At 51.4% G+C, this 27,119-nt stretch overlaps 1 protein-coding gene across 4 annotated transcripts in view; it reads left to right on the top strand.

Moving 5' to 3' along the window:
• The window catches only part of LOC140207342 (C-type lectin domain family 9 member A-like), a 55,791-nt gene that overhangs the window by 13,517 nt on the left and 15,155 nt on the right, over nucleotides 1-27,119 (top strand). For 3 of the 4 annotated variants that reach the window (XM_072275883.1, XM_072275886.1, XM_072275882.1), the window contains 3 exons: nucleotides 475-617; nucleotides 2,653-2,717; nucleotides 4,210-5,401. The exons of the other annotated variant lie outside the window; for it this stretch is intronic. In XM_072275883.1, coding sequence (XP_072131984.1) covers nucleotides 475-617; nucleotides 2,653-2,717; nucleotides 4,210-4,399 — 398 coding nt within the window. In that variant the 3' untranslated portion in view covers nucleotides 4,400-5,401. Of the gene's footprint in view, nucleotides 1-474; nucleotides 618-2,652; nucleotides 2,718-4,209; nucleotides 5,402-27,119 lie in introns of those variants that run through there. 4 annotated transcript variants of the gene reach the window in all.

Genomic DNA, 27,119 nt, shown 5'->3' with positions numbered 1-27,119 from the left:
GGGAGTGTGTGATGGGATGGTGTGGAGGAGATTCACTCTATGTCTGACACGGTGACTGTGTGATGGGACAGCGTGGTGGGAGATCCACTCTGTGTCTGACAACGGGAGTGTGTGATGGGACAGTGTGGAGGCAGCTTCACTTTGTGACAGACCCCGGGAGTGTGTGATTTAATGAAGTGGTGAAAGATTCACTCTGTATGTGACCACGGTAATTTGTTTGATGGGACCGTGCAGAGGGAGGTTAACTCTGTGTCTGACTCCGGCGGTGTGTGATGGGATGGTGTGAGGGAGATTCACTCTGTGTCTGACCCCGGGAGTGTGTGATGGGATGGTGTGGAGGGAGATTCGCTCTGTATCTGACCCTGGTACTGTCTGACGGATAGTGTGATTGAAGATTCACTCTCTGTTTGACTCCCGGTGGATGTAATGGACGATATTAAGGGATATTAACTGTTACTTGTTCCTGAATCCCAGAGCAAGCGTGTTCGCAGGACTGGATCAGAAATGAAGACCGGTGTTATTTCATATCAAAGATTAAAAGTTCTTACGATGTGGCGAAGCATCATTGCTCAAGCTCCTATTCAAAACTTCTTGAAGTAAATTCAACAGAGAAAGCGGTATGTGTTAAATCGACGGTAGATATATCCACACCAGAGGGAAGCTACCGCCACACCGTCCCATCACAATCTCCCGGAGTCAGGCACAGAGTGAAGCTCACTCCTTAACGTCCCATCACACACTCCAGGGGTCAGAAACAGAGTGAATCTCCATTCACGCCGTCCCTTCACACACACCCGGAGTCAGGCACAGAGTGAAGCTCCGTCCGCACCATCTCAGCATCCTCGCCTGATGTCAGAAACAGAGTAAAGCTGCCTCCACACCGTCCCATCACACACTCCCGGGGTCAGACACAGAGTGAATCTCCCTCCGCACCGTCCCATCACACACTCCCGGGGTCAGAAACAGAGTGAATCTCCATCCACACCGCCCCTTCACACACTCCCGGGGACAGACACAGAGTGAAGCTCTCTCCACTCTGTCCCAAATACAATCCCTGGGTCAGAAGCAATGTGAATCTCCCTCCGCAACGTCACATCACACACTCTTAGGGTTAGTCACAGAGTGAAGCTCGCTGAACACCTTCCCGTCACATAGTCAAGGGGTCATACACAGCGTGAATCTCTCTCTACACTGCCCCATCACACACAACCGAGGTCAGAAACAGAATGGATCTCCTTCCGAACCAACTCATCACACACTCCCGGGGTATGACACAGGGTGAAGATCCCTCCATACTGTCCCATCACACATTCCTGGGATCAGACACAGACAGAAACTCCCTCTGCAACGCCCCTTCACGCACTATCGGGATCAAACACAGTGTGAATCTTTGTACACAGCGTCCCAGCACACACTCCATTGTCGGACGCAGAGTGGATCTACCTCCGCACCTTCCCGTCACACAGTCAAGGGGTCATACACAAAGAGAATCTCCCTCCATACCGTGGCATCACAGACTCCCGGGGTCAGACACAAAGTAAATCTCCTCCACACCGTCCCATCACACACTCCCCGGGGTCATAAACAGAGTGAATCTCCCTCCGAACCGTCCCATAACACGTTCCCGAGACCAGATAGAGTGAAGCTCCCTCCACACCGTCCGATCACAAACACCCGGGGTCAGAAAGAGTGGTAATCTCCTCCACACTGTACCGTCATACACTCCCGGAGTCAGACAGAGTGAAGCTCCCTCCGGAACTTCCCGTCACGCACTCTGGAGGACAGACACAGAGCGAAAAGCCCTCCACACTGCCCCATCACACACTTTCGGGGTCAGACACTAAGTAAATCTCCTCCACACCGTCCCATCACACACACCCGGGGTCAGAAATAGTGTGAATCTCCTTCCACACCGTCTCATCATACAGTCCCGGGATCAGATAGAGTGAAGCTCCCTCCGCAATTTCCCATCACACACTCCGGAGAACAGACACAGAGTGAAACTCCCTCCACACTGTCCCATCACACACTCTCGGTATCAGACACAAAGTAAATCTTCCCCACACCGTCCTATCACACATTCCCCGGGGTCAGTCAGAGAGCGAATCTCCCTCCGCAAGGTCCCATCACACACTCCCGGTGTCAGACCCAGAGTGAATCTCCCTCCGCACCGTCCCATCACACACTCCCGGGGTCAGACACAGAGTGAATCTCCCTCCGCACCATCCCATCACACACTCCCGGTGTCAGACACAGAGTGAATCTCCCTCCGCACCGTCCCATCACACACTCCCGGGGTCAGAAATAGTGGTTATCTTCTCCACACTGTCCAATCACACACTCCTTGAGTCAGACACAGAGTAAAACTGCCTCCAGTCCATCCCAGCACAGACTCCTCGGGTCAGACACAAAGTGAAGCTCCCCTCCGCAACGTTGCATCATACACTCCCGGGGTCAGACACATTGTGAACCACGCCTTCAGACACAGAGCAAAGCTTCATCCAGACCTTACAATCAAGACTCCCGTTGTCAGACACAAACTGAATCTCCCTCCAGCCCGTCCCATCACAGACTCCCGGGGTCAGACACTGAGTGACGCTCCGTAAATTGTGCTGGATTTCAATTATTAATTTTAGCAATTCATTTTCACAGAATTTTGTCAAAAATGCTCTCCGCGGCCAGCGAGACTCATACTGGATTGGATCATGCGAAGCGGGGTGAGATTTGGGTTCATGCAGGTTTTTCGGGAGAGATTAGGCAGTGGGAATAATTTTGGGGACTGGCACGTGCCTCTGGGGAAAGTGGTGTACGGGGAACTTTTGGGGACTGTCACAATTCAGTGGTGAGGGGTGGGTCACTGGGGATATTTTGGTGACAGAAACAGGTCTCTAGGGAGAGAGTCAGGCAGTAGGACTATTTTGTGGGCAGTGTGATTAACTGCTGACTGACGCGGTCTGCGGGAAGAAAGTGTAAAGGAGGAGTGTTTTGGGAAGTGACATAGATCTGTGGGAAGAAAAATGCCTCAGTGCGACTATTTGGATAGAGCCACTGTGAAGAAGGAGTGACGACCGACACGGGTCCGTAGAGGTAGATTGGACAAGGCGATTAGTTTGGGGACCGACACGGGCTGTTGGAATAGAGCAGGCAGTTGGGTCAATTTGTGGGCTGACGTGGACTGTCAGAAGAGAGTGGGAAGTGGGAGCGTGTTCGTGATTGACACAGATCTGTAGGGAGAGGTTTGGGCAGTGGGGTCATATTGGGAACTAGCACGGGGCTGACGGGTGAGAGTGGGAAATGGAAGCATTTTGGGACAGTCATGCGGCCTCGGGAGAGAGAGAGTGTGTCAGTGTGAGTATTTTGGGGAAGAAGACAGGGCTGTGGGGTCAGTGGAGCAGTGAGTTTGTTTGGGGACTGACAGCGTTCTGTGTGGAGAGAGGGAGGCTGTGGGAGTATCTTTGGGACGGCGCGAGGGTTGTGGGGAAGAGGCTGGGGTTCCGGGAGTAACTTGATGAATGACATCGTATTATGGGGAGAAAATGTGAGAGTGAGGTTATTTTGGGGACTGATAAAGCTGTGTGGGTAGAGCGTTGGGCAAGAGATAATTTGGGGACTGACACAGGGTTGCGAAAAAGGGGTGATTGAGAGTATTTTGGAAACGGGAACAGGTATGTAGGAGAGAGAGAGTCCGTGGGAGTATTTTGGGGATCTGACACCGGTCGGTGAGGACAGATTGAGTCAGTGGGAGTATTTTGGGGTCTGACACCGTTCGGGGAAGAGAGATTGAGTTAGTGCGAGTATTTTGTGGACTCAAACCGGTCAGTGAGTGGACATCGAGTTAGTGGGAGTATTTTCGAAGCAGACACCGGTCGGTGAGGAGATATTATGTCAGTGGGAGTAATTTGGGGACTGACACCGGTCGGTGAGGAGTGATTGAGTCAGTGGGAGTATTTTGCGGCTGACACCGGTCGGTGAGGAGAGATTGTGTCACTGGGAGTATTTTAGATACTGACACCGGTCGGTGAGGACAGATTGAGTCAGTGGGAGTATTTTGGGGACTGTCAACGGTCGGTGAGGAGATGGGAGTATTTTGGAATCTGACACCGTTCAGTGAGGAGTGATTGAGTCAGTGGGATTACTTTGGCGACTGATACACGTTTGCCTGCTGGAGTTGTGTGGTACCTTTTGAAATTGATTATCCCTCCAATATAGGAAAATGGGCCCTCCTGTCGTGTACAAGATGGACGCTGGAAAGTTCCAATGCAGTGAATGTAACGCCGGTTGGCTTAGCAGTTGCAAAAATTATCAGCACCGTTTCATCTGTGAGAAGCCTACACCCTTGTGCGCGGATATTCCTGAAAAGATCCGGGATCTCTGTCAGAAGTCCGTGGGGCCGACTTAAATCAAGTGACATCATTCTCTTACCCCAATTGCAGCTCGCATCCCCGACTCTGACAACCCATCCGCTCTGCTCCTCGCCCATACCCAATTACTATCTCCCTACCTATGGCACTCTTACTCACCATCTCGCTCTCTCTTTACCCTCGCCCCTCCGAACTTGCTCTCTCTGATAACTCCCCCCGTGCCACCTCCCCCTATCTCATCCCCATTTCCTTCCCCTCACGTTCTTGTCTCCCCCTTCCAGCATCAAAAGACTGTTTCCTATATTTGCCACCTGACTTATCATCTGTGAGTTATCAGCCCTGAGGTTTGTATTCTTGCACGATCTGTACAGCGCAAAGATGTAAAGTTAATGTAAGGTGTAATAAGTACCTCTAAAATGTCGAAGTGGTGCTCATGCGTTCAAAAATATGATGCCGGAGGGGAAGAAGGTGTTCCTGAATCGTTGAGTTTTCCGGATCCTGTGCCTCATCCCTGGTGACAGAAACGAACAGGGAGGTTGTCCCGGGGTGAGGGACTCTGTGATGGATACTGCCTTCTGGAGGCATGGCATCTTGAAGATGTCCTCGATGCTGGGGAGTGTTCTGCCCGTGTTGGAGCTGGCTGAGTTTACATCCCTCTGCCGCCTCTGAGGACCTTGTGCGTTGCAGCCTGCACAACAGGCGGCGATGCAATAAGTCCCGGCGATCACTTGATCCATTTGAGCCCAAATCCTCTCAAACTGCTAACGTTGTAATTACTTCTGTAACGAGAGGTATGTTATGGTGATAGGAAGTGTAGAGAATGGTCGGGAGTACACTGAAACTCAGACTCGAAACAAACAAGACGACAGTAAAGAAATCCAAAGATTAAATCACAAAATTAGTCCTCGAAATGGATCTCCTTCGGTTGAGCACTGAGTGCTCAGCATGGTGACGCCTACGACAGATTTGCCATTAAACAATTTTGACGGGAAATAATTGGCAGTCTGTGCCTGAAAGCTAAAGCGGTAGCTAACCACACTCCGGGGAATGGGCCTGCTGACGCTTCGAAGTCTGGTGCTGTTCAGTCGGGAACATGACACGTCCTTCGTGTTTGCATGAAATGTGTTGTGCCCAGGACAGATCCACTGAGACGGTGACACCCAGCAACACAGCAGCTTAAAATTATTCCATAAGATATGGGAACAGTGATAGGCCATTTGGCCAATCGAGTCTACTGCACCATTCATCATGTCTGATCAATTTCCTCTCAGCCGCAATCTCCAGTATTTTCACTGTATTGTTTCATACCCTGACTAATCCAGAAGCAGTCAACATTCAATATATCTAATATCGGCCTCCACAGACGCCTGTAAAACCCATTCCACAGACTAACCATACTCTGGCGAAATAAATTCCTCCCAATCTCTTTCTCAAAGGACGGACTTCCATTCCTATGTAGGTCCGCTGGTCTTCGACTGTCCCGTCACGGGGAGCCTTCTCTCCACATCTACTTTAACGAGGCCTTTAAAGATTCGATCGGTTTCAACAACACCTCCCATCACCCACCGCCCTCATTTCTCTGAGTTTCATCCATCAAACGCTACTGATTTGATAAGCGTTCCACTCATAAAAGCACATAACCATATAACACTTACAGCATGGAAAAGGCCATCTCGGCCCTTCTGGTCCATGCTGAACTCTTACTGTCATCTCGTCCCACAGACCTGCACTCGTCCCAAAACCCCCCATCCCTTTCCTGTACGTCGAGCTGTCCGATTTAACTTTTAATGACAACATCGAACCAGCTTCAACCACTTCTGCAGGAATCCCTTCCACACAGTTAGCACTCTCTGAGTCTCACTGGTCTCAGTACAGATCCCTGAGGCAAACCACTAGTCACCGGCCGCCAATCTGACAAACAGTTAACCTCCGCCACTCTTTGGCGTCTCCTATACAGCCACTGCTGAATTTATTTTACTACTTCAATATTAATACCAAACGATTTTACCTTCTTAACCAACCTTCCGTGTGGGACCTTGTCAAAGGCCTTACAAAAGTCCATATAGAAAACATCCACCGCTTTACCATCGTCAACGTTCGTCGTAACTTCAAAAATTCAATAACATTTGTCAAACATGACCTTCTACGCACTAATCTATGTTGACTGTTCCTAATCAGACCATCTATCCAGATAATTATATATACCATCCCTAAGAATATTTACCATCAATTTACCCACCACTGACGCCAAACTCACAGGCCGATAACTTCAAGGCTTACTCTGAGCACCCTGCTTAAAAAATGAAACAACATGAGCAATACGCCAATTCTCCGGCACCATCCACGTTTTTAATGAAATTCGAAATATTTTTGTCAGAGCCCCTGCTATTTCCACACCAACATTCCTCAAAGTCCTAGGGTATATCCTGTCAGGACCCGGAGACTTATTCACTTTTATATTCCTTAGAAGCTCCTGTAGTTCCTGTTCCTTAATCATCATAGTTTCCGTAACATCCCTACCTTTTTCCCTTATCTTACCCAATTCAATATTATTTTCCTTTGTGAATACCGAACAAACTAAATTGTTCAGAATCTCCCCCCAACTCTTCTGGCTCCACACATAGCTGTCCACTCTGATTTTCTACGGGACTGATTTTATCTTTCACTATCCTTTTGCTATTAACATAACGGTAGAAACCCTTTGGATTTATTTTCACTTTACTTGCCAAAGCAACCTTATATCATCTTCTAGCTCTTCTCATTTCTGTCTTACGATTCTTTATACATTCTTTATATTTCTGGAGCACCTCATTTACTCCATTCTGCCTATATTTATTGCAGATATCTCTCATTTTCCGAACCGAGTTTCAAATATCCCTTGAAAACCATGGCTCTCTCATACTTTTAGCCTTTCCTTTCAACCTAACAGGGACATAAAGATTCTGTACACTCAAAATTTCACCCTTAAATGACATCCATTTATTTATTCCATTCTTCCCATAAAACAAATTGTCCCAATCCACTCCTTCTGAATCCTTTCGGATCTCCTCAAAGTTAGCCTTTCTCCAGGCATAAATCTCATCCCTGGGTCCGGTCCTGTCCTTATCCATAATTATATTGAAACTGATAGCGTTGTGATCACTGTACCCGAAGTGCTCCCAATACATACCTTCGTCACCTGCCCTATCTCATTCCCTAACAGGAGATCCAACACTGCCCCTTCTCTAGTTGGTACCTCTATATATTGCAGCAGAAAATTATCTTGCACACATTTTACGAACTCCAAACCATCCAGCCCTTTTACAGAATGGACTTCCCTGTCTATGTGTGGAATATTAAAATCTCTCACAATCACAAGCCTGTGCTTGCTACATTATCTGCCATCTCCTTACAAATTTGCTCCTCCAATTCTCGCTCCCCATTAGTTGGTCTAGCATACACCCCTATAAGCGTCAAAGCACCTTTCCATTTCTTCAATTCCACCCAAATAGCCTCCCTAGACGAGTCCTCCAATCTGTCCCGCCAAAGCACCGCTGTTATATTTTCTCTCACAAGCAATGCAACACCTCCCCCTCTTGCCCCTCCGATTCTATCACACCTGAAGCAATGAAATCCAGGAATAGTTAGTTGCCAATCACACCCCTCCTGCAACCATGTTTCACTAATAGCTACACCATCATATTTTCAGGTATCAACCCATGATCTAAGCTCATCCACCTTCCTTACAATGCTCCTATCATTAAAATAGATGTATTTAAGAAAGTCTCCACCTCTTATTCTCTGTTTATTCCTAATGGAGCAAACACCTTTGTTATCTTTTTCTTCCTTCTTTCCTACATCTTCGCTCTGTGTGCTGTCATTCTCTGTCCCCTGTCTATCCACCCTCAGGCACTGTCTACTAGCTTTCTCTATGTGTGAACTAATCTGCTCTCTCATAGTCTCTTTAATTTGATTTCTACCCACCATCCATTCCAGATTATAGTCTCATCAGTTCCCTTTCGCAAATCTCCCCGCCTGGATATTGCCCCCCCAGGATTCAAGTGCAACCCGTCCTTTTTGTACAGGTCACGCCTGCACCAAAATAGGTCCCAATGATCCATAAACTTGAATCCCTGCCGCCTGTTCCAATCTCTCAGCCCCGCATTTATCCTCCACCTCATTTCATTCCTACTCTCACTGTCACGTGGCACAGGAAGTAATCCCGAGATTCCTACCTTTGCGTTCCTTCTCTCAACTCCCTTCCTAATTCCCTTTATTCACCTTTCAGGACCTCTTTCCTTTTCCTAACTATGTCATTGGTACCTATAAATGTACCAGGCCGTCCGTGTGGATCCTTGTCAAAGGCCTAACTGAAGTCCATATAGACAACATCTTCCCATTTCCCATCCTCACCTTTCCAAGTAATCTTCTCAAAAATTTCGGTAAGATTTGTCAAACATGTCAAATCCCGGAATCATTTTCGTGTACCTCGTTTCAACCCTTCCCAATGCAAGCACATCTGGCCAGGGTAAATGAGGGACCCAGAACCGCTCACAGTACTCCAAGTGAAGCCTAACCAGAGCTTTCTAAAGTGTCAACGCTACATTCTTGCTTTCATATTCTAATCCTCCTGACAAGAATGCTGACATTGTATTTACCCTCCTCAAAACCGACGCCACCTGTAAATTAAACTTTAGGCCATCCTGCGTGAGGTTTCCCAATTCCCTTTGCGCCTCAGATGTTTGAATTTCCTCTCCATTTATATATTAGCCTACGCCTTTATTTCCTGTACCAAAGTACATGACCATACACATCCCGGCACTGTGAAACACCCGCCGCTTCTTTGCCCATTCGCTCAATCTCCCTGAACCCTTCTGTAGCCTCGCTGTTTCCCAACCCGACCTGTAGATCGGTGACGTCACTGCCGATCTGCAGTGACTGAGGTTTCCGATGAGGATGTCCATCATCCAGTGACAGAGGGAGGTACACAGGCCCAACACCTGGAGCTTGAGGAGTAGAAATGAGGGGATGATTCTGCTGAACGCCGAGCTTTTGTCAGTCAGCAGCAGCCTGACATTGGCGTTGTATTGCCCAGATGGTGCAGGGCCAGGGTAGAGGAAATGAGATTGCATTAGCTGCAGTCCTTTTGTGATGTTCGGAAAATTGCAGCTGCTCCACGACCTTGCTGTAGAAGGACTTGACTGCGGGTATGACCAGCCTCTCAAACCACTTAATCACAGTAGCTGTGAGGGTCACTGGGCATTTGTTGTTGAGGCAGCTCACCGTACTCTTCTCAGGCACTGGTGAGATTTTCACCCTTTTGAAACAGGTGGGGAATTCCGACTGCAAGAGAGAGGGGTCGAAGATGTCCTCGGACACTCCACCTGCCGCTGCAGCTGTCCCCACTTACGTCACTGTATCCCTCACCTGCAGCACTCTCCGTCTCCTTCAACCGCTTCAACATACACCGCTTTCCCCTTCTCCGTCACCCCCTCCCTCCCCGATACCCATTCCCCGCGTCCCACCTCAGCCATACAGCCACATCGGCTCCGTCATTCCCCCTCGCTCCACATGGAATTGTGAGAAGAGTTGATGTCTGGTGTTACAACTCCTCCCTACAATCGGATATTGATCTCTCGGTTCTGAGCAGCTGCTGACTGGTGAGCGGCTCAGTGGACAGAGACTGAGATCCGTTCTGTTTCTTAACACATAGTGTGTCATGGGACAGTGTGGAGGAAGTTTCAGTCTGTGTCTGACCTCTGGAGAGTGTGATGGGATGGTGCAGAGGGAACTGCACTCTATGTCTCAAGCAGGGTGCGTGTAATGGGATACCGAGGAAGGAGCGTCACTTTGTGTCTGACTCAGGGACTGTGTGTGATGGGACAGTGTGGAGGGATATGAACTCTGTGTTTGACCCCGGGAGTGTGTGATGGGACGATGAGGAGGGAGATTCACTCTGTGTCTGACCCCGGGAGTGTGTGATGGGACGGTGAGGAGGAAGATTCACTCTGTGTCTGAGCCCGGGATTGAGTGATGGGACGGTGTGGAGGGAGATTCACCCTGTGTCTGACCACGGGAGTGTGTGATGGGACGGTGTGGATGGAGATTCACTGTGTGTCTGACGCTGGGAGTGTGTGATAAGACGGTGAGGAGGGAGATTCACTCTGTGTGTGACCCCGGGAGTGTGTGATGGGACGGTGTGGAGGGAGATTCACTATATGTCTGTCCCTGAGAGTGAGTCATGGGCCGTTGTGGAGAGTGCTTCAATCTCTGTATGACCTAGGGAGTGTGTTATGGGACTGTGGGAGGGAGATTCACTCTGTGTCTGACTCCGGGTGTGTGTGATGGGACGGTGTGGAGGGAGATTCACTCTGTGTCTGACCCCGGGAGTGTGTGATTAGACGGTGTGGAGGGAGATTCTCTCTGTGTCTGACCGCGGGGGTGTGTGATGGAACGGTGTGGAGGGAGATTCACTCTGTGTCTGACCCCGGGAGTGTGTGATCGGACGGTGTGGAGGGAGATCGACTCTGTGTCTGACCCCGGGAGAGTGTGACGGGGCGGTGTGGAGGGAGATTCAGTCAGCGTCTGACCCTTGGAGTGTGCGATGGGACGGTGAGGAGGGAGAATCACTGTGTGTCTGACCCCGAGAGTGTGTGATTGGACGGTGTGAAGGGAGATTCACACTGTGTTTGACCCCAGGCGTCTGTGATGGGAAGGTGTGGAGGGTGATTCACTCTGTGTCTGACCTCGGGAGTGTGTGATGGGACGCTGTGGAGGGAGATTCACTCTGTGTCTGACCCCGGGTGTGTGTGATGGGACGGTGTGGAGGGAGATTCACTGTGTGTCTGACCTTGGGAGTGTGTGATTGGACGCTGTGGAGGGAATTTCACACTGTGTCTAATCCTGAGAGTGTGTGATGGGCCGGTGAGGAAGGAGATTCACTGTGTCTTTGACACTGGGAGTGTGTGATGAAACGGTGTGGAGGGAGATTATCTCTGTGTCTTACCCCGGGAGTGTGTGATTAGACGGTGTGGAGGGAGATTCACTGTGTTTCGGGCCTTGGGAGTGTGTGGTGGGACGCTGTGGAGGGAGATTCACTCTGTCTCTGATCCCGGGGGGGTGTGATGGGACGGTGTGGAGGGAGATTCACTCTGTGTCTGACCCCGGGGGTGTTTAATGGGACGGTGAGGTGGGAGATTCAGCCTGTGTCTGACCCCGGGAGTGTGCGATGGATCCGAGTGGAGGGAGTTTCACTCTGTATTTGATCCCGAGAGTGAGTGATTGGACGGTGTGGAGGGAGATTCATTCTGTGTCTGAACTCGGGTGTGTGTGATGGGGCGGTGTGGAGGGAGATTCACTCTGTGTCTGACCCCGGCAGTGTGTGATGGGACGGGGAGGCGGGAGATTCACAGTGTGTCTGACCCCGGCAGTGTGTGATACGCCGGTGAGGAGGGAGATTCACTCTGTGTCTGACCCCGGGAGTGTGTGATGGGACGGTGTGGAGGGAGATTTACTCTGTGTCTGACCCCGGGAGTGTGTGATGGGAAGGTGTGGAGGGAGTTTCACTCTGTGTCTGACCCCGGGAGTGTGTGATCGGACGGTTGGAAGGAGCTGCTCTTTGCTTCAATGTTTCTGACTCCGTGGGTGTTTGGTGTGTGTGTGTTTGTGTGTGTGTGTGTGTGTGTGTGTGTGTGTGTGTGTGTGTGTGTGTGTGTGTTCCTTCTCTGTCTCTCCCTCCCTTTATCCACTCACCTTAATCTGTTAATCTCTCACTTTCTCTCTCTCCCCTCTCTCTCTCTCTCTCTTACACACACACACACACACACACACACACACACATACACCCACACACACACACACACACACACATACACACACACACACACATACATACACACACACACACACACACACACACACACACACACACACACACACACAGCCGCTCCAGCGTATCGCCAACCTCACTACCACCCCCATTTCCAAAGCCCCCCTCTCATTCTCCTTTCGCCTCCGCCCTTACTTACTGCGGAGAATGTAACCGACCTCCGCAGTGCAGCGGGCGGCGCATTTCCTGGAAGTTTCCCAGTCACATTTCCGTGAGGTGAAAGCTCAGTGTGAGCGGGACAGAGTGGGACGAGAAGAGAGTGAGGATGAGAGGGTGCGGAGAGAGACAGTGAAGGCTCATTGAGGGTGGGGTGAGATGGAAAGGCTGAGGGAGGGTGAGAGAGGGAGAGAGGGCTGTAAATTTGAAGCGTGTGAGTGAAATTCATAGGAGATAGTGGTCTGATAAAGGCCCCGTTCGTGTAGCCGCACGCTTTCCACACTTCTCTGAAAAGCTGATAACCCGCAACTTGTTTTCGAATTGGAGACGAGAGTGAAGACGCAGATACAGATCAGCGTGCGTTGGTTTCCTGTAAACCTCAACAGCTGCATGTCCAGTTTCTTTGATAAGCACTACATTGACCGAAAAAGGGCAGTTTGTTTTTTCGCAACTTCTTCTGTTGTAAATTTGGTGTAGATTTGAGAGAGAGACTCAAAGGAGTTGTTTATTTCACTCGGAGGGACTGGGCTCGCTTACTTCGGTGGGTGTTGGCTGTTTACCCTGGGGCTGTGGTTTCTCGCGCACAGAGGGTCTGAATCCCCAGGCGATGAGCAGAAGAGTGGCGGGGGTAGGGTGGGGGTGGGGGCTGGTGTCTGACGATCAAACCCGGAACCAACCGCGGGTGAGGGCCGGGGGAGGTTGGGTGGAGGGGATACAATTCTCCCGGACAATAGAGACTCTGCATGAGTGACACATAACCCTCCGTCTTTCACTCCTTCTTCAGTCAGTGCATCCTTCACTAATCCCCTTCTTCCACTACATTCTCCCTCCAATCTCTTTCTATCTCCCTCCAACGTCCCTGCCCTGCATCCCTTCTTCCTCTCTGTAGCACTCTCTCTCCTTCCTCTCATACTCTTCGGCCCATCTATGTCCCTCTCTCTCTCTCTCTTTCTTTACCCCATCAGCTCGCCCTCGGCTTTCCCCCTCTCACCACTAATTCCCTTTCAAAAATCTCCCGCTGTTTTCCAACTCTCTATACGCATTCTCCTAAATGTGACCCTGACCCCTTTCTCCCGGCTCCCCCTTTCCGTCCCCAGTCACCCATTTCTCCCTCTTCGACCTCATCCAACCTTGCCTCATTCTCCACTACCCCTCTTTCTCCACTCTCTCACAACTCCTCCCCCCGGCTCTCTCACCTCTCGGGAACATACATTCTCAAACCCTCAGTTTTCGTACAGCCCTGCACCTCCTCCCCCTGCCCTCGGCCTCTCTCTTTATCAGCCCTTTCTCTGGTGTTTGCTGGTGTCGGTCTGACCCCGTGTCAACACGGCTTCCTCTGACAACGGTTGTTTTCCCTCTCTGAGCTCAGAACGCACAGAATACTCGATAGAATGGACCACAGCAAGACTTAACTGACTGTAACGTTCACAAAAATGGACTCACGGTCTCCTTCCCGACGTGAGTGGTGCAGAGAGACAGAGGGAGTGAGTTTCACTCTGTGTCTGACCCCGGGAGTGTGTGATGGGACGGTGTTGATGTAGCTTTACTTTGTGTCTGACCCCTTGAGTGTACAAATGGACGGTGCAGAGGGAACGTTACTCTCTGCCTGACCACTGGAGTGTGCGAATGGACGGTGCTGAGGGAGCTTCACCCTGTGTCTGATCTCGGGTGTGAGTGTTGGGACGGTATGGAGGGGAGCTTCACGATGTGTCTGTTCCTGGAGTGTGCAATGGGACGGTATGGATGGAGATTCACCTTGTGTTTGACCTCGGGTGTCAGTGACAAGATGGTGTGGAGGGAGCTTCTCTCTGTGTCTGACCCCGGGAGTGTGTGATGGGACGGTGTACAGAGAGAGTCACTCTGTGTCTGACCCCGGGAGTGTGTGATGGGACGGTGCGGAGGGAGATTCACTCAGTGTCTGATCCCGGAAGTGTGTGATGGGACGGTGTGGAGGGAGATTCACTCTGTGTCAGAACCCGGGAGTGTGTGATGGGACGGTGTGGAGGGAGCTTCTCTCTGTGCTGACCCCGGGAGTGTCTGATGGGACGGTGTGGAGGGAGATTCACTCTGTGTCTGACCCCGGGAGTGTGTGATGGGACGGTGTGGAGGGAGCTAAACTCTGTGACTGATCCTGCGAGTTTGTCATGGGACGATTTGGAGGGAGATTCACTCTGTGCCTGACAAAGGGTGTGTGATAGGGGGCTGTGTGGAGACAGCTGCACTTTATGTCTGACCAAGAGTATGTGTCATGAGACTGTGTGGAAATAGCTCATTCTGAGTCCGACTCCGGATGGCGTGGAGGGAACTTCACTCAGTGTCTGACCACGTGTGTTTGTGTTTCGATGCTGTGAAGGGAGCTTCAGTCTGTGTCAGACCCCGGGAGTGTGTGATGCAACGGTGCGGAGTGGGAAACACTCTGTGTCTGACCCCGGGAGTGTGTAATGGCACGGCATGAAGGAAGCTTCACTCTGGATCTGACCGAAGAGTCTGTGAGTAGACGGTGTGGAAGGATCTTGACTCTGTGTATGACCACAGGAGTTGGTGATATGATCGTGTGCAGGGAGCATCAATCTGTGACTGTCCCCGGGAGTGTGTGATGAGATGGTGTGGATGGAGCATCCTTCTGTCTCTCACCCCGGGAGTGTGTCATGGGACGGTGTGGACGGAGATGAATACAGTGTCTGACCCAGGAGTGTGTGATGGGGCGGTGTGGAGGGCGTTTTATTCTGTGTCTGACCCCGGGAGAGTGTGATGTGATGGGATGGAGTAAGCGTCACTCCGTATTTAACCCCGCGAGAGGGCGATTGGTCGGTATGGAGGGAGCTTCAGGCTGTATCTGATCCCGGCAGTGTGAGATGCGACGGTGTGGAGCGATATTAACTCTGTGTGTGACCACGGGAGTGTGTGATGGGATCGTGAGGAGGAAGCGTCATCCTCTGTCTGATCCCGGGAGTGTGTGATGGTACAGGGTGAAAGGAGCTTCACTCTGTCTCTGACCCTGGGAGTGTGTGATGGGACGGGATGAAAGGAGCTTCACTGTGTGTCTGACCCCAGGAGTGTGTGATGGGTCGGTGTGGAGAGAGCTTCACGCTATGTCTGACCCCAGGAGTGTGTGATGGGGCGGTGTGGAGGGAGATTCACTCTCTGTCTGATCCCTGGAGTGTGGGATGGTACGGGGTGAAAGGAGCTTCACTCTGTGTCTGACCCTGGGAGTGTGTGATGGGACGGGATGAAAGGAGCTTCACTCTGTGTCTGACCCCAGGAGTGTGTGATGGGTCGGTGTGGAGAGAGCTACACGCTATATCTGACCCCAGAAGTGTGTAATGGGGCGGTGTGGAGGGAGCTTCACTCTGTGTCTGATCCCGGGAGTGTGTGATGGGATGGTGCGGAGGGAGCTTCACTCTTTGTCTGATCCAGGGAGTCTGTGATTTAAGTTGGAAGGAGCTGTTCTGCTGTTCTCTGTTTCTGACTCCGGGAATGCTTGAATGCTTGTTCTGCCGATGCGCGCTCTCTCTCTCTCTCTCTCTCTCTCTCTCTCTCTCTCTCTCTCTCTCTCTCTCTTTCTTTCTCTCTCTCTTTCTCTCTCCTTCTGTCTCTCTGTCTTACACGCACACACACACACACACACACACACACACACACAGCCTCTCCAGCACATCGCCACCCACACCACCCCACTCCCATTTCCAAATTTCCAACCCCATTTCTCTTTTCGCCTCCGCCCTTACTTACTGTGAAGAATTGTAACCGATCCCGGCAGTCCAGCGGGCCGCGCCTTTACTTGGAATGTCCCAGTCACAATTCCGTGAGGTGAAAACTCAGTTTGACCGGCAGACAGTGGGAAGAGAGAGAGTTTGGTTCCGAAGGTGGGGAGACAGAAAGAGAAGGCTCAGTGACGTTGGAAAGGAGAGAGAAAGGCTTAGGGAGGGTTGGGGAGAGAGCTGCGAAATTGAAGCGTGTTAGAGCCATTCATGGGAGATCAATAGGGAGATAATGGTCTGGTCAAGGCCCCGTCAGTGTAGCCGCACGCTTTCAAGACTTCTCTGAGAATCTGATAACCCCCAAGTTGTTTTCGAATTGGAGACGAGAGTGAAGACGTAGACACCGATCAGCGTGCGTTGGTTTCCTGTAAACCTCAACAGCTGCATGCCCACTTTATTTGATGAGCGTTATATGGTCCAAAAATGGCAGTCTGTTGTTGGCAAGTTCTTGTGGTGTAAATTTGGTGTAGAATTGAGAGAGAGACTCAAATGAGTTGTTCATTTCACTCGGAAGGAGAGGGTTCGCTCACTTCGGTGGGTGTTGGGTATTTATTCTGGGGCCGTGGTTTCTCACGCACAGAGGGTCTGAATCTCCAGCGGTGAGTAGAGCAGTGGGAGGGTCCGACAACTAAAACCGAAACCAACTGCGGGTGAGGGTCGGTGGATGGGATACTAGTCGCCCGGTGAGAAGAGGTTCCAACCGCTCACACACAGTCCATCTCCCCTGCTGCCCGGCACTTCCTCTGCCTGCTCTCGGCCTCTCTCTTTATCAGCCCTTTCTCTGGTGCACGCTGGTGTCGGTCTGACCTAAGTGTCAACACGAGCTTCCTCTGACAATGGTTGCTTCCGCTTTCTGAGCTCAGAACGCAGCGAATCCTCGACAGGATGGACGACAGAATGAATTACATGGATATGACGTTCACAAAAACAGACTCACGGTCACCTTCCCGAGGTGAGTGGGGCAGAGAGACAGAGGGAGGGAGATTCACTCTGTCTCTGATCTCGGGATTGTGTGATTGGACGGTGTGGAGGGAGCTCCACTCTGCGTCTGAGTTAGGCAGTGGGTGATGGGACAGTGTGAAGGGAGATTCACTGTGTGTCTGACCCCGGGTGTGTGTGCTGGTACGGTTTGGAAAGAGCTGTACTCTGTGTCTTATCTCGGAAGTGTGCGAATGGAAGGTGTGGAGGGAACTTCAGTCTGTGTCTGATATCGAGTATGATTGATGGGAAAGTGAGGAGGGAACTTCTCTCTGTGTCTGACCCCGAGAGTTTGTCATGGTACGGGGTGGAGGGAGATTCACTCTGTGTTGACAAAGTGTGTGTGTGTGATGGGACTGTGTAGAAGGAGCTGTACTACGTGTCTGACCCAGAGTGTGTGTCATGAGAATGTGTGGAGATAGCTCATTCAGGGTCCGACCCCGTGATTGTGTAATGGGACGGTGCGGAAGGAACTTCCCTCTGTGTCTGATCTCAGGAATCATTGATCGGGCTAAGTTAAGGGGCCTCACTCCGTGGCAGACCCCGTGTGTTTGTGATTCGATGGTGTGGACGGATCTTCACTCTGTGTCTGACACCGGGACTGTGTGATTGGACGGTGTGGAGGGAGATTCACTCTGTGTCTGACCCCGTGTGTTTGTGATTCGATTTTGTGGAGGGAGCAACACTCTGTGTCTGACCCCGGGAGTGAGTGATGAAACGGTAGGAGGGAGAATCATTCCGTTTCTGACCACGTGAGTGTGTAATGGGAGGGTGCGCAGGGATCTCCCTCTGTGTCTGACCCCGAGAGTGGGTGATGGGACGGTGTTGATGGAGCTTACTTCTGTGCCTGATCCCCGGACTGTGTCATGTTAGTGTCTGGAGGAAGCTTCATTCTATGTCTTCCACGGGATTGTGTGATGAGACGGTGTTGAGGGATATTGACTCTGTGTCTGACCCGAAAAGTGTGCGATGGGACGGTGTGGAGTGAGCGTCACTCCATTTCTAACCCCGTTAGTGTGTGATGAGACGTCGTGGAGGGAGATTGACACTGTTTCTGACCATGGGATTGTGTGATGGGAAGTTGTTTAGGTTGTTTTACTCTGTGTCTGACTGGGGGAGTGTGTGATATAATGGTGTAGAGGGAGCTGCACTAGGTGTCTGACCCCGTGACGGTTTGATGGGACGGTTTGGAAGGATCTTCACTCTGTGTCTGACCCCGAGATTGTGTGATGGGATAGTCTGGAGTGGGCATGATTCCGTATGTAATCCCGTGAGTGTTCAATGAGACTTTGTGGAGGGAGAATCTCTTTGCGCCTGGAAAAGGGAGCGTGTGTTGGGACGGTGTGGAGATAGTTTTATTCTCTGTCCGACTGGGAGAGTGTGTCATGGGATGGTGTGGAGGGAGCTCCACTTCGTGTCTGATCCTGGCAATTTGTGATGTGACGGTGTGGAAGGAGCTTCACTTTGTATCGGAGCCCAGGACTGTGTGAAGGGACGGTGTGGAGAGGGCTTTACTCTGTGCCTGACCCCTGGAGTGTGGAGGGAGATTCACTCTCCGTATGACCTCTGGTGTAAGTCATGGGACGGTGTGGAGGGAGATTCACTCTGTCTCTTTCCCTGGAGTGTGTGATGGGACGGTGTACAGGGAGCCTCACTCTCTGTCTAACCCAGTGAGTGTATGATGAGACGGTGTGCAGGAGATTCTCTCTGTGTCTGACCAGCGGAGTGTGTGATGGGACGCTGTGGAGGTAGATTTAAACTGTGTCTGACTGGGGTACTGTGTGATGTGATGGTGTGGCGGGAGCTTCACTGGGTCTCTGAACCTCTGAGTGTGTGATGGAACGATGTGGAAGGATATTCACTCTGTGTTCGACCAAGGTTGTGTATGATGGGACGGTGTGGAGGTCGTTTTACTCTGTGTCCGACAGAGGGAGTGTGTGATGGGATGGTGTGGAGTGAGCGTGACTCCATGACTAACCCCGTGAGTGTGTGATGAGACGGTATGGAGTGAGATTATCACTGTGTATGACCACAGGAGTGTGGGATGAGACGGTGTGGAGGTGGTTTTACTCTGTATGTGACTGGGGAGTGTGTGATGGGACGGTGTGGAGGGAGCTCCACTTTGAGTCTGACCCCGGGGGTGTGCGATGGGACGGTGTGGAAGAAGCTTCACATCGTGTCCGTCCCCGGGACTGTCTGATGGGACGGAGTGGAGAGATGTTTAGTCTGTGTCTGACACCAGAGTGTGCGAATGGAGGGTGTGGAGGAAGCTTCACTCTCTGTCTGACATCGGGAGTGAGTGATGAGACGGTGTGGAGCGAGCTTCACTCTGTGTCTGTCCCTGGAGTGTGTGATGGGACAGTGTACAGGGAGCTTCTCTCTGCGTCTGACCCTGGAGTATGTGATGGTGCGGTGTGAAGGGAGATTCTCTCTGTATTTGACCACGGGATTATGTGATGAGACGGTGTGGAGGTAGTTTTACTCTATGTCCGACTGAGGGAGTTTACGATGGGATGGTGTTGAGGGAGCTCCACGAGGTTTCTAACCCCGGGAGTGTGTGATGGGACGTTGTGGAAGGAGCTTCACATTGTGTCTGTCCCCGGGAGTGTGTGATGGGACGGAGTGGAGGATGTTGCATTCTGTTTCTGACCCCGAGTGTATGTCATGAGACTCTGTGGAGATAGCTCATTCTGTATCCGAACCCGTGAGTGTGTGATGGAACAGTGTGAAGAGAAATTCTCTCTGTGTCTCACCATAGGAGTATGTGTTGGGACGGTGTGGAGGTAGTTTTGCATTTTCTGACAGGGTTAGTGTGTGATGCGAATGGTGAGGAGGGAGCACCACCGGGTCTCTGACCACGTGACTCTGTGTTGGGACAGTGTGGAAGGAGCTTTATATTGTGCCTGACCCCGGGAGTGTGTGATGAGACGGTGTGGACGGATAGTTACTCTCTGTCTGACCTCGGGAGTGTGTGGTGGGACGGTGTCGAGGTAGCTTTCCTCTGTGTTTGTCGGGGGGAGTGTGTGATGGTATGCCTGGAGTGAGCTCCACTGGGTGGCTGACCCCTGGAGTGTGTGATTGGACAGTGTTGAAGGTGCTTCACACTGTGTCTGTCCCTGGGAGTTTGTGATGGGACGGTGTGGAGGGAGCGTCAGACCGTGTCTAATCCCGTGAGAGCGTGATGAGAAGGTGTGGAGGGAGTTTTACTCTGTGTCTGACTGCGGGAGTGTGTGGTCGGACATTGTGGAGGGAGTTTCACTCTGTATGTGACCTCGAGAATCCGTAAAGCCATGGTGTTCAGGGATTTCACTGTGTATGACCACGGGGTCTGTAATGCGAGAGTGTGGATGGAGGCTCACTCTGTGTCTGACCCCGGGAGTGTGTGATAGGGCGGTGTGGAGGGAGATTCACTCTGTGTCAGACCCCGGGAGTGTGTGATGGGACGGTGTAGAGGGAGCATCACTCTGTGTCAGACCCCGGGAGTGTGTGACGGGACGGTGTGGAGGGAGATTCACTTTGTGTCAGACCCCGGGAGTGTGTGATGGGACGGTGTGGAGGGAGATTCACTATGTTTCTGACCCCGGGAGTGTGTGATGGGACGGTGTGGAGGGAGATTCACTATGTGTCTGACCCCTGGAGTGCGTGATGGGACAGTGTACAGGGAGCTTCTCTCTGCGTCTGACCCTGGAGTATGTGATGGTGCGGTGTGAAGGGAGATTCTCTCTGTATTTGACCACGGGATTATGTGATGAGACGGTGTGGAGGTAGTTTTACTCTATGTCCGACTGAGGGAGTTTACGATGGGATGGTGTTGAGGGAGCTCCACGAGGTTTCTAACCCCGGGAGTGTGTGATGGGACGTTGTGGAAGGAGCTTCACATTGTGTCTGTCCCCGGGAGTGTGTGATGGGACGGAGTGGAGGATGTTGCATTCTGTTTCTGACCCCGAGTGTATGTCATGAGACTCTGTGGAGATAGCTCATTCTGTATCCGAACCCGTGAGTGTGTGATGGAACAGTGTGAAGAGAAATTCTCTCTGTGTCTCACCATAGGAGTATGTGTTGGGACGGTGTGGAGGTAGTTTTGCATTTTCTGACAGGGTTAGTGTGTGATGCGAATGGTGAGGAGGGAGCACCACCGGGTCTCTGACCACGTGACTCTGTGTTGGGACAGTGTGGAAGGAGCTTTATATTGTGCCTGACCCCGGGAGTGTGTGATGAGACGGTGTGGACGGATAGTTACTCTCTGTCTGACCTCGGGAGTGTGTGGTGGGACGGTGTCGAGGTAGCTTTCCTCTGTGTTTGTCGGGGGGAGTGTGTGATGGTATGCCTGGAGTGAGCTCCACTGGGTGGCTGACCCCTGGAGTGTGTGATTGGACAGTGTTGAAGGTGCTTCACACTGTGTCTGTCCCTGGGAGTTTGTGATGGGACGGTGTGGAGGGAGCGTCAGACCGTGTCTAATCCCGTGAGAGCGTGATGAGAAGGTGTGGAGGGAGTTTTACTCTGTGTCTGACTGCGGGAGTGTGTGGTCGGACATTGTGGAGGGAGTTTCACTCTGTATGTGACCTCGAGAATCCGTAAAGCCATGGTGTTCAGGGATTTCACTGTGTATGACCACGGGGTCTGTAATGCGAGAGTGTGGATGGAGGCTCACTCTGTGTCTGACCCCGGGAGTGTGTGATAGGGCGGTGTGGAGGGAGATTCACTCTGTGTCAGACCCCGGGAGTGTGTGATGGGACGGTGTAGAGGGAGCATCACTCTGTGTCAGACCCCGGGAGTGTGTGACGGGACGGTGTGGAGGGAGATTCACTTTGTGTCAGACCCCGGGAGTGTGTGATGGGACGGTGTGGAGGGAGATTCACTATGTTTTGACCCCGGGAGTGTGTGATGGGACGGTGTGGAGGGAGATTCACTATGTGTCTGACCCCGGGAGTGTGTGACGGGACGGTGTGGAGGGAGATTCACTTTGTGTCAGACCCCGGGAGTGTGTGATGGGACGGTGTGGAGGGAGCATCACTCAGTGTCTGATTCTCGATATTCTGTCCGCAGTTGAACCTGATGCATCGTATGCGGACATTAATTTCAAGACCGGCTCTCGTCCCCGGGTCCGAACTGATCGAGGTCAGTTTTATCTTTGTTGGTGCACCCTGTTTAGCTGATGTCTCCAATCCTGTCGAGACATCTCAGGACAAGCGCACAGTTGATCCTAATGATTCCGTGTCTTGTAATACGACAGAGGGAACGCGTGAGAGATGTGATGAGGGGGGAACACTCTTTGATGGTCGGTGCGGAGTGTTGCGCAGTGGGCAGGGGTACTGGAGATGAGTTAGAGCCGTGTCGGGGTGGTGAGGATGGAGGACGGTGGACAGACGGTGAGGAGGGAACGCCGTATAAAACCTTAACCACTCTCTCCCTTTACTAACCCCACTCTCTTTACCCTGTTACCCCTTCTCTCACCCAGTCTCCTCTCTCCCCCTTCCCCTGTCCCGCCTCACAGTATTTCCCCTAATGTCTTCTACTGTCCCGTCTCTTCGCCCCTTCTCATTGCCCCCTCTCTGTCTCGTCTCTCCTCTGTCACAGTCATCGTCTGTCCCACTCTCGGTCTCCCCCGGCACTCTTTCCCTCTCTCTCTGCTCACTTTCATCCGCACCCCATCCACCCCTCCCGTTCTTCCCACCTCCCTCTCTCCCTAACTTTGCCGCTCATCTCCCCTCCACGCCTTCTCCTCCTCTCTACCCACACCCCTCTCCCGCTCCCCGACGCACTCCCCTCCGCTCTTTCCCGTCTCTCTGAAATTCTCCTGTTCTGTCTTCTACCCTCCTTCGGTCTCCCTTTTCATTCCTCTTAAACCTCTCAGTCCGCGGTTTCCGACACAATCTCCCCGTCTGCCCTTTTCCCACTCTCTCCCCTTTCTCTACCCGTTCTCTTTCCCCATTCTTTCTCACGCTTTTCCCTGCCCATTGCCCACATCGCTCTCTCCCCTCTCTGTCCATCGTTTTCGCCTTCTCTCTGTCTCCACATCTCTGTCCTCTCTCATTCCCCTTCTCCCTCACTTTCTATCTCTCTCGCTGTCTCACCCCGTCTCTCCCCCTCACTTATCCCTCTCTCTCTCTTCCATCACCCATTCTGTCTTCTCTCTCTCCCCGACTCCCTCCCCCATTCTTTACCGCTCTTACTCTCTTCCTCATTTGCCTGTCCGACTCTCTCTCCCAGCTGGTCTGAACTCCACCTACTCAGAGCTGAACTTTCGGAAAGAGGAACACCGCATCGATGAGGACGAGGATCCTCCCATTACCTCGGGACCCGGCGGGCTGCCAACCACTGATAAAACAGGTCAGAGTTCGCAGAAATGACGTCATTTTGGAGGGGTCTTGTGTTATACACCCAAGGGACCAAGTTTCCAATGCATCTGCTTCGACCACTTCCTCTGTCAGGTCGTGACATAGATTGAGCACCATGTGGGTCACAAAAAGTTGTCACTCGGCTCCCCAATTACATCCCTTTCCCCTCTCACCTTAGACCTGTGCTCTCTGGTCCTCGATGCTCCAAGTCTAGAGAAAGTAACTGTACGCATTCACAGCTCGTGGTTTTATACGGGTTTGTGTGGTCACCCCGACGCTCCAAGAATTAAAGACCTAACCTGCCCGACCTCCCTCCATCAATCAGCTCTCGAGTCCGGCAAAATCCTTGTTCTCCTCCCTCTCTTTCCTCCACCCTCACATTACCCACCCACCCTCTCTGCCCCTCCCCTACCCCATTCTCCTCTTTTGCTCGCTTCCCGATTCTCCCTCACCACACTCCTACAAACCTTGCCCCATCTCTGCCCTTCTTTCTCCCCATCTCTCCACTCTTCGCCGTCCCTCCACTCTCCCCACTCCCTCCTTCCACTCTCTCCTCCCCTATTTCCTCCCCTCCCTATCTCTTGCCTCTCTTTCGCCTTCTTCGTTCTCTCTAGCACCACCACCCCCACCCCCCACCGTTTACACATCTTTTCCCTCCTCGCCATCGACTCTCACCTCAATTCTATACCTTCTGGTTCCCCATACCCCGGAAGTAAGGAAGGTCTGTGCACATTCACCCTGCCTGCGCCCTTCGTGGTTTTATACACCTGTGCAAGGTCACCCCTGCGCTCCAAGGAATTAAGCCCCGATCTGCCCGACCTCTCTCCATGCCTCACACCCCCGAGTCCAACATCCTCGTAAGCCTTCCAGCTCTTTGGCCTTTCCGATATCCTGGCGACCAGCACTGAACAAGTGCGGCGTCACCGTACAACTGCATCGTGACCTCCCGACCCCTGTACCATCATCCTCCACAGTAGTGTATCATCTGAGACGTTGTTAAAGTCTAGGTAGATGACATCCACTGTCGGTGCCTGATCAGTCCTTCCCGATCACATTAGCCCGACAACACCCCCTGGGTTTCAGGCCATCTGGTATCTCTCTCCCTCCTTCACCTTCCACTCTCCCTATCTCACCCCTCCTCCCTCTCTCACCGGTCCATTTGTTCTCCGTCACTTCCGGGCTTCCTCTCTTCCATCTCCCAGAGTGATCTAATATCAGGGATCTTGTGACTGTACTTGTCCAAGTCAGTGTACATTTTATCTACCAATCAGGACAAACAGGTCACCCGCAATCAACTCGGTCAGTCTAATCTCCCTGGTCCCCGCACTATTATGCACAGCAGCCCAACAATAGCTCATTGAAGTCCCAATACATCACGTCTAGTACACTGCCCTCATCAGCCGTCCTGCTGCCTCTCTCGAAAGATAGGTATCTGCCATGTTCCCTCCGTGGACTCTGTTTACAGTTCCTGGTAGCTTGCTGCATGATCATAGACACCCACCCAACACGGACAGTCTCCCATCGTGGGGGAAGATACGCAAGCTCGTCCCACCAGTTTCAAGGACGGCTTCTACCCCCTTGATATCGGACTATCGAACGGCCCCCTAGGACAATCAGATGGACACCTGACCTCACGATCTACCTAGTTTGCCTGCACTGCACTCTCCCTGTAACTGTGACACGTCATTCTGCGTTGTTTTATTGATTTGCTTTGTTCTACGACAATGAAGTGATCTGTGTATACGGATGTATCTAGTACCTCTCCTGTGCCTGATGTACATAGAAACATAGAATACCTACTGCGGAATACAGGTCCTTCGGCCCACAAAGCTGTACTGAAAATGCCCCTACCTTAGAAATACCTTGGCTTTACCCATAGCACTCTATTTTTTCGAAGCTGCACGTAGCCATCCAGGAGTCTCTTAAAAGACCCTATCTTTTCCGCCTCCACCACTACCGCCGGCTGGCCATTCCACTCACGAATCTCTGCATAAAAAAACAAAAAATAACCTTACCCCTGACATCTCTTCTGTACCTACTTCCAAGCACCTTAGAACCATGCTCTCTCGTGCTAGCCATTTCAGCCCTGGGAAAAAGCCTCTGACTATCCACAAGATCAATGCCTCTCATTGTCTTGTACACATATCTCAGGTCACCTCTCATCCTCCGTAGCTCCAAGGAGAAAAGACCGAGTTCACTCAGTCTATTCACAGAAGGCATGCTCCCCAATCCAAGCAACATCCTTGTTAATCTGCTCTGTATCCTTTCTATGGTTTCCACGTTCTTCCTATAGTGAGGCGAACGGAACTGAGCACAGTACTGAACGTGGGGTCTGCCCAGGATCCTGTATAGCTGCAACATTACCACTTGGCCCTTAAATGTATATACGTGATCCAGATGAAATTGCAGATGCGTGGGTTAGTAGGTTTGCATATGATACGGCTAGAGGTGGTTCTGTGGAGAGCGGAGGAGACTGACAAAGAATTCAGTGGGACGTAGATCAGTTACAGATATGGTTTAGAGACCGGGCAGTTGGAGTGTATCCCGGACAAACATAAAATGGTACACCTTGGTCGGTCAAATGAAAGAAATGACAGACTATCACAGCGAAGACCCTAAGCAGTGCTGAAACATCATAGACAACCTTAGCACGGCACAGGCCTTCGGGCCACAATGTTGTGCCGAACATGTACTAACATTACAAATTACCTCGTGTTACCCACAGCCCTCTATTTTTCTAAGCTCCATGTACCTATCCAGCAGTCTCATAAAGACCCTATCTTATCCGCCTCCATCACCGCCGCCGGCAGCCCATTCCACGCACTCACCACTCTCGGCGTAAAAAAAAAACATTCACCTGACATCTCCTTTGCAACTACTTCCAAGCACCTTAAAACTGTGCCCTCTCCTGCTAGCCATTTCATAGCTGGCTAAAAGCCTCTGACTATCCACACCACCAATGCCTTTTATAAGCTTACATACCTCTGCCAGGTCGCCTTTCATCCTCCGTCTCTCCAATGAGAAAAGGCTGAGTTCACTCAACCTATTCTCATAAGGCATTATCCCCAGTCCAGGCACCATCCTGTTAAATCTCCTCTGCACCCTTTCTATGGTTTCTACATCGTTCCTGTCGTGAGGCGATCAGAACTGAGCACAGTACACCAAGTGGGGTCTGACCAGGGTCCTATATAACTGTAGCATTACCTCTCGGCTCCTAAATTCAATCCCACGGTTGATGAAAGGCAATGCACTGTACGCCTTATTAACCACAGAGTCAACCTGCACAGCTGCTTTGAGCGTCCTATGCACTCGGTGCCCAAGATCCCTCAAGAACCTCCACACTGTCAAAAATGTTACCATTTATACTATATTCTGCCATCATATTTGACCTATCAAAATAGACCACTTCACTTGTGCCGACCCCTATATCACTAAAAAACGTACTAAACTCACACTACCCTGTAACTCTCCATTTTTCTTCATCCATGTGCCTGTCCATGCGGCTCTTAAACACCCCTAATGCATTAGCTTCCAACGCCATTCCTGGCAAGTCATTCCAGGCACCCACAACACTAGATGCAAAAAATGAACTCTTGATGTCTCCCCTAAACTTCCCTCGCTTAACCTTGTACATATGTCCTCTGGTGTTTGTTGTTCG

This window comes from Mobula birostris, chromosome 13 (assembly GCF_030028105.1).
Source record: "Mobula birostris isolate sMobBir1 chromosome 13, sMobBir1.hap1, whole genome shotgun sequence".
In the NCBI taxonomy this organism is placed as follows: Eukaryota; Metazoa; Chordata; class Chondrichthyes; order Myliobatiformes; family Myliobatidae; genus Mobula; species Mobula birostris.
This window is presented reverse-complemented; position numbering and strand designations above follow the sequence as displayed.